The sequence below is a fragment of the Vigna unguiculata genome, chromosome 1 (assembly GCF_004118075.2).
Source record: "Vigna unguiculata cultivar IT97K-499-35 chromosome 1, ASM411807v1, whole genome shotgun sequence".
NCBI classification, from domain to species: domain Eukaryota; kingdom Viridiplantae; phylum Streptophyta; class Magnoliopsida; order Fabales; family Fabaceae; genus Vigna; species Vigna unguiculata.
Window position 1 is genome coordinate 33324306 of NC_040279.1, and position 7720 is coordinate 33332025.

At 32.9% G+C, this 7720-nt stretch overlaps 1 protein-coding gene across 1 annotated transcript; it reads left to right on the forward strand.

The window, feature by feature from the left end:
- Positions 1-1722: 1722 nt before the first annotated feature.
- On the forward strand, positions 1723-6126 carry LOC114195454 (cation/H(+) antiporter 20). Its single transcript, XM_028085938.1, has 4 exons — positions 1723-2058; positions 2169-3185; positions 4607-5560; positions 5659-6126. The coding sequence occupies exons 1-4, from the start codon at positions 1879-1881 to the stop codon at positions 6055-6057; spliced, it is 2550 nt and encodes an 849-aa protein (XP_027941739.1). The 5' UTR covers positions 1723-1878; the 3' UTR covers positions 6058-6126.
- The last annotated feature ends 1594 nt before the right edge of the window (positions 6127-7720 follow it).

Genomic DNA, 7720 nt, shown 5'->3' on the forward strand with positions numbered 1-7720 from the left:
ATAATTCACTGCTACGTGTGTACATATTTGGTTTGGATAAGATATATGTATTCTTCACCTCTAGTTGAACTCAACTAATACAAAAGTTTTCAACTCAATTGAAGTTTGAACTATTCGAACTCATGTCATTACAATCACCAATAATGGAAACAAAACCTCACCACCGATAATGGAAAAAAAAATACGCACTTGTGTTTTACGTCACTTAGATTGATTTTTTTTTTTATACAGCAATATAAAATAAAACGCAATAATAGTAATAATTGTTTTAGAATTACATTAATTGTAAACCAATATATATATATATATATATATATATATATAATATTAAAACATACGTTATTATTTTAAAAGATATTATTTTTTTAGAGATGACTTGTTATATCTCTTAAACAAATATTATTCATAAAAAAAATTATTTGAATATTTTGATTCTTCAACATAAAGTTTAAAATTCGGAAGATATTGTAATAAAAGAAGTTTAGTTGCCTCCTTTCAGTTTTTTTTTCTCTTAAGAACGAGATAAGTTGATGTTAATAACTTGAGTGACATTATTATTAATCAAAACACTTATTTGCAAAAGTATATGTTTAGTTTTGTTTCACCTTAAATAAATCTTTTTATATCTAAAACTATCATAAATATAGACGCTTGTGTATATGCATTTTGTAGACTAACTAAAAGGGTAAAATTGATAAAAAAATGTGTATATATTTATATATATAGTTATAGATAAAATAATATTAGATATTGAAACAAAAAATATTATAAATAATATTGTGTGTAAATATTTTTTTTATTTTGAATAATTATTTAAAATTTGAAAAAGTAGTTATTAAAATGATAAAAGACTAAATAATTCTTTTATAATATGTATATTATAAATAGTTATCGATAAAATAAATTTTAGTTACTGAAATAAAAAAATATTATTAGTAATATTGTATAAATAATTCTTTTATTATGAGTAATTATTTAAATTTAAAAAATTAATTATTAAAATGACAAAAGAGTAGATAATTATTTTATAATTGGTAACTATTTGAATTCAAAAAACAATTATTTTATTATGAAAAATAATTCTTTTATTATGAATAATTATTTAAATTTTAAAAACAGTAATTAAGATTATAAAACATATATATATATATATATAGATAGATAGATAGATAGATAGATAGAGAGTAAATACATACATTACACGATTATGTGAATGCATTTTTTAAATATTTATAAATTATTTTTAAAAATAATAATTAAAAGAATAAAATTGAAAAAAAAATTATAATATATATATATATAGTATTATAGATAAAATAAAGTTTAAAAGTAATAATGTGGAAATAATTTTTTTATTGTGAATAATTATTTATATTTGTAAAAATAACTATTAAAATGATAAAAGAATAAATAATTATTTGAATTTATAAAAATAGTGATTAAAATGATAAAATTGAAAAATAATTTTTTTTATTAAGAATAATTGTTTAAGTTTAGAAAGTAATAATTGAAAGGATAAAATAGGAAAAATAGGAAGAGATACTAAAATAGTTATAGATACAAATGTAGTTATAGATAAAAGATATTTTATTATAGATGTAAATTTAAAATTCAAAATGAAAATCAAAGACGTTGATTTTTCCGATTACCGCCACGCAAGAATAACAGCGGAAGGAAGAATCTGAACAGAGTGAGAGTAACGTAGCTACCTACGGCATCAGAAGTTTAATCCAAACGGAACAGAACCTGTCACCTTGTTCCTCCTCTATAAATACCCACACATGTCAAAGTGTTCTCATGGCAGTAGCACAAAGGCTCTGAATATATAACTAGCTTTGAAGGATAGTGTATATATAGAAACTTTGACGGTAATCAACCATGCCGTTGAACATAACATCCATCAAAACATCCTCTAATGGAGTGTGGCAAGGTGATAATCCTCTGGACTATGCCTTCCCACTCCTAATAGTTCAAATCACCTTAGTCCTCATCGTCACTCGCTCCCTCGCTTTACTTCTCAAACCTCTCCGACAACCCAAAGTCATAGCTGAGATTCTGGTATGTCCCACTCATTCCAATTTATAATATTAATTTCAAACAACTCTGCGTTGATTAAGCTTTTGTTTTGTCCGCATGATTAGTTTTAATATTAGTTTTAATCTGTGAAGGGTGGTGTTTTGCTGGGCCCATCGGTACTGGGAAGAAGCAAAAGTTATCTGCATCGTATATTCCCTTCATGGAGCACGCCAACGCTGGAATCTGTGGCAAGCATAGGTCTTCTTTATTTCCTATTCCTCGTAGGTTTGGAGCTCGATCTCCATTCCATTCGCCGGAGCGGCAAAAGAGCCTTCAGCATCGCCGCCGTGGGGATCTCTCTGCCTTTCGTCTGCGGCATCGGCGTCGCCGTCATCCTCCGGAAAACAGTTGAAGGCGCAGACGAACCCGGCTTCGCGCAGTTCCTCGTCTTCATGGGCGTGGCGCTTTCCATCACCGCATTCCCGGTGCTGGCCCGCATCCTGGCGGAGCTGAAGCTGCTCACCACGAGAGTGGGGGAGACCGCGATGGCGGCGGCGGCGTTCAATGACGTAGTCGCGTGGATTCTGCTCGCGTTGGCAGTGGCTTTGGCGGGGAACGGAAGTGGTTCCCACAAGAGTCCTCTGATATCGGTGTGGGTTCTTCTTTCGGGGCTGGCGTTCGTGGTTTTGATGATGGTGGCTGTCCGACCGGCGATGGAGGTTGTGGCCAGAAGGGGCGAGAACGACGCCGGTGACGAGGTTTATGTTTGTTTGACGCTGGCGGGGGTGTTGGTGTCGGGGTTTATGACGGACCTGATCGGGATTCACTCCATATTCGGGGCCTTCGTGTTCGGGCTAACGATTCCGAAGGAGGGAAACTTCGCGAAGAAGCTGACAGAGAGAATCGAGGATTTTGTTTTAGGTTTGTTGCTCCCACTCTACTTTGCTTCCAGCGGGTTGAAAACCGACGTAACTACCATACGTGGCGCTTCCGCATGGGGTCTTCTGGTTCTGGTCATAGCCACGGCTTGTGCTGGGAAGATTCTCGGTACCTTCGCGGTGGCCATGTTCTGCATGATCCCCGCCAGAGAATCGCTCACACTTGGCGTCCTCATGAACACCAAAGGCCTCGTTGAACTCATCGTACTCAACATTGGAAAGGAAAAAAAGGTCACTTTCTTTTTCTTACTTTTTTTACATATACTCATGTTCACATACACTAATCTTGCTCCATACACATGTTCTCCTATTAAATATTAACTCCTCTTTCAATCAGAATTTTCAATTTGTCACGTTAGGACAGATCTTTTACTCTTGTTAAACTTCCATTAAAATTATATCGCTTTAAAAGTATACCTTGTACATATAATATAAAATTTTCAACATCAATACTTCGTATACGTCAGGCTGCTAACTATATACCACGTGGCCAAATAAAATACCATTGCCCCCACAACACCATGCAATAACATTGTGAGCAAGAATGTTTAGCTTTTTCTTCCTTTTTTTTCATCACCTGTCTCTTTTAATCTAGAACGATGGGTGAATCTTTGGTTTATAGATAGAATCATGACTAAACATTATTTTAGTCCAATAGAAAGAAGATTAGTTACGCATGACATAAAACTACGAATACCTTGTAGGTATACCAAATTCTTTCACTTGAATAGCCACCCCCTCTATACAGGCAAGTTGTTTGACTTTTTCGCGTATGGGTTAATAGATGAGGAAAATGAATACGCACATGTAAAATATTTCAAAACATGAATCTTCAAACCCCAAATGTATTTTATTGCTGTCGTCACAGTTTTGTTGCAGAGTTGTTATGGTTGAGTGGCCAAGTCCAAGTCGTATCAGATGGGAAGTTTGATCAAAACTGTGACTGGTCCAAATTGGCATGTGTCGTTTACGTTTTAACTTATTTTCGTTGATTCCTGAAACCATAACCTGGTGAAGAAAGACTTTATATTGATTCCCCCGTGGACCCAAAAGTATACGGTATCTATAAATTTCGTGACATTTTATAACCTTAGAGTTCCTTGGGCACAACGAGCAACTAAAAACAAATACACCTTTCAAAAAGTAGACAAGATTCGGTGATAATTTAGGATGCTAAAGCCAGTTAATGTTTTACTATTTACTTCTCTGGAAGAGTAGGTGTAGAGTTATGGAAGTCAGAACTCTTATCAAGAAATGTGAAAGTGGTCTTGCAAATAAAGAAATGCACATGATGCATAACCGAAATAAGGAAAAAGACAATGAATCCACTGCCATCTATAAATAACACACGTCTATAAATAACACATATAGGACAGTACCTATTGAATGCTTTGATTAATATCTCCTAGATGTTACAGACATTGATCATGATCATACCTATATTAGGTCTCCATTTTGTTTGTTCAGGCCAAATTTTTGTACATGTTTAACTTATTTCTTTCATTCTTAATCACATCCCTTACTATGCTTAACTTTTACTTGCAGTAGATATTGTTAACTTGATGTGAATTGTAGAATATAGTGTCGAGTTCTTCTTCATTAATTATCCAATTTAATGACAAGAACGACATGGTTTCATTTTGAGATTTCAGGTTTTAAACGATGAAATGTTCGCAATCTTAGTGCTTATGGCTCTATTCACAACCTTCATCACAACACCAATAGTTATGGCAATCTATAAACCAGCACGAGGAAACTCAACGAAAACACGGCGGAAGCTGGGTGACAGTTCTTGGGGATCGGGGAAGGAAATGGTTGAGAAGTTCAGAGTCTTGGCCTGTCTCCATGGGCCAAGCAATATCCCTTCTATCATAAATTTAATTGAATCAACTCGAAGCACAAAAAAGTCCTTGATAAAGTTGTTCATGATGCACCTTGTTGAGCTCACAGAGCGTTCATCCTCTATCATCATGGTTCATCGTGCTCGCAGGAATGGTTTCCCTTTCTTCAGCCGCTCCAATCGTGACCAGTGGCACGACCGAATTGCAGGAGCCTTTCAAGCCTACAGTCAACTGGGCCGAGTCATGGTTCGCTCCACAACCACCGTCTCTTCTCTCTCCACCATGCACGAGGACATCTGCCACGTGGCGGAGGAGAAAATGGTGACCATGATTATTTTGCCCTTCCACAAACAGTGGAGAACAGAAGTGAATGAGGAGAACGAGAAATATCAAGTGGAAGAAAATGCAGGCCACGAATGGAGAGTGGTGAACCAGAAGGTACTTAAGAATGCACCTTGCTCAGTTGTGGTGGTTGTGGATCGTGGATATGGAAATTTGCCTCAGACTCAAACTCAAACTCCAACCCCAGATTCAATTGTTTCGCAACGAGTGTGCATAATCTTCTTCGGTGGCCCAGACGATCGTGAGGCTCTAGAGTTGGGGAATAAGATGCTTGAACACCCAACAGTTAAAGTAAGTGTTGTAAGGTTTATGGAAAAAGGTGTGTTGGATGATAATAACATTGTGTTAAGCTTCTCACCTGACAAAAACAATGACGATAGTTACAGCTTCTCCACTGCCAAAATGAATCGCCAGAAAGAAAAGGTAATTAACAGGCTCATGTCGAACATTCTTAAAATAACATCTGTGTTCTTTATTGGTTATGTGTTTGACATTATCGTACTTTGATTAATGAATTACAGGAGTTGGATGAGGAGGCAATTAAGAAGTTTCAAAGCAAGTTGAATGACATGGTGGAATACATTGAGAAGTTTAGTGAGGACGTTGTGGAAGACGTGCTGGTAATAGGGAAAAGTGGGGATTACGATCTCATAATTGTTGGAAAAGGTCGATTTCCATCGAACATGGTGGCTGGGTTGGCGGAAAGAAAACCAGAACATGCTGAGTTAGGTCCTATTGGGGATGTTTTATCTTCATCGGAACATGAAGTGTTGTCATCTATATTGGTTATTCAACAACATGATGTGACACTGGTAGATGATGCTCCAATATGCAAGGTTCATGATGAGTATGGCATGGTCAACCGTGGTGAATCTTCTCATGGAGTAGGAATTTCAATTGGCAATGACAATGCAGTGTAATATATATTTTCATTATTTGTACCAAAAAACTGGAAAAATCTCAAACAACACTTGAACGTTCTCTCTTAACTTTTGTTTGTATTTTAAGATGGTTTTTGGGGAATAGATTTGAGAAGAAAAAAAAAGAAAGTGAAATTATTTGGATTAAAATAACACAATCAAAAATAAAAAATAAAAAAATAAAAGGAAAGTGAGATTATTTCGACAATTCAACTCCCATTTCAAATATTCAGAAAATAATTTTTTTTATTCCACTAAGCATAGACTTCTCTTCTCAATTCTTTCAATTCCATGGGTAAATTGACTACATACTTGCATCTTATCTTTTTCTTTTTAGACAATAATGAAAACCTCCTTTGATGAAAGGATCTAAATACTAAGTTTTTCCATCAATCTTTTATCACAATTTATATTATAGGTCCTCAAATTTTAATTTTACTTTAAAACACCCTTTTTAATTTTCTCAAGGTCATATCTTATCTCTTTCAAATTATGATCACACCAATAACTAATATAAAGCATTTATTACTCCATCAAATTTTGAATGAGAGAAAGTTTCTATTTATTTTATAGATATTTTTTTCTCTTATTTTTCTTATGGTTTTATCATCTATTTTGGAATTAATCGAGAAAAATGATCCTTTCAACTTTATCGGTGGGAATGAACATTATAAGGAAAATAAAAAAATGATTTTGATACCTTTATGATCCGACTTGGATACGAAAATGACTTGACTACTAGATTTTGATTTTCATATAAGGTTGGTGGTTTTCAAGATTTGTTGGAATAATTTATGATTTTTATATAACTATTTTTTTTATAGATGATTTGGATATGAAAGTGACTTGTTCACTAAATTTTGATTATTAAGAACGGTAAAATAGCTTATATTTAATTTAAATTTTTGTACTACATGCTAAAGTATAAAAAAGGATAAAAGTTACATATAAAACTAATATATAAAAGAAATCCCAAATAGTAAATTATAAATAGTAAATAATTAATATTAAGCAATGAATGGGAGATAAATAAATTTAAATAATACATAATAAGTATTAAAAGATAAATAATAAATAATACAATAGTAATTAATAAGTAACAGCTACACAGTAAAGAAAAAGTTATAATTAGTAAATAAAAATAGTAAATAATAAATATTAGATGATGAAAAAAGTAAATTTTTTTATTGGAAATGAATGAAAAAAAGTACTAATAGTACATATAAATTAAATGTTTTGAATAAAAAATATAAAAATAGAAATCTTTAATATTAAATAAGAAATAATAGATCTTAAAAAAATTTTATGAGGACAATTATAATATAAGTATACTTATTTTATCTTCCCGATATTCTACTGCAATTTTTTTTTTTTTCATAAACAAGCCTTTATTTTTTATAGAAGTTATTCAAACACACGAAAAATAAGCAAATGTTTAATGGAAACTAATTTTACTAAGCTTTATACTTTATCACTTTGCTTCTTCCACTTCTTACTATTTTATCACATATCATGCAAAGCATGTGATGCATTACCATCACATACTTCACTCTTCTCCAACAATTTCAATACCCAATCTTCCATAAATTATGTCTTAATTTATTCTAGCAATGTCATCACTATAATTTAATCATTTTTCTATGCAAAACCCTAGTTTCAGCTC

Bases quoted from the DNA above. Each gene is read 5' to 3' on its own strand.
- LOC114195454 (XM_028085938.1), top strand. From the start codon at position 1,879: ATGCCGTTGAACATAACATCCATCAAAACATCCTCTAATGGAGTGTGG. The intron at 3,186-4,606 runs GTCACTTTCTTT...TTGAGATTTCAG, and splicing joins ACATTGGAAAGGAAAAAAAG to GTTTTAAACGATGAAATGTT. The intron at 5,561-5,658 runs GTAATTAACAGG...AATGAATTACAG, and splicing joins TGAATCGCCAGAAAGAAAAG to GAGTTGGATGAGGAGGCAAT.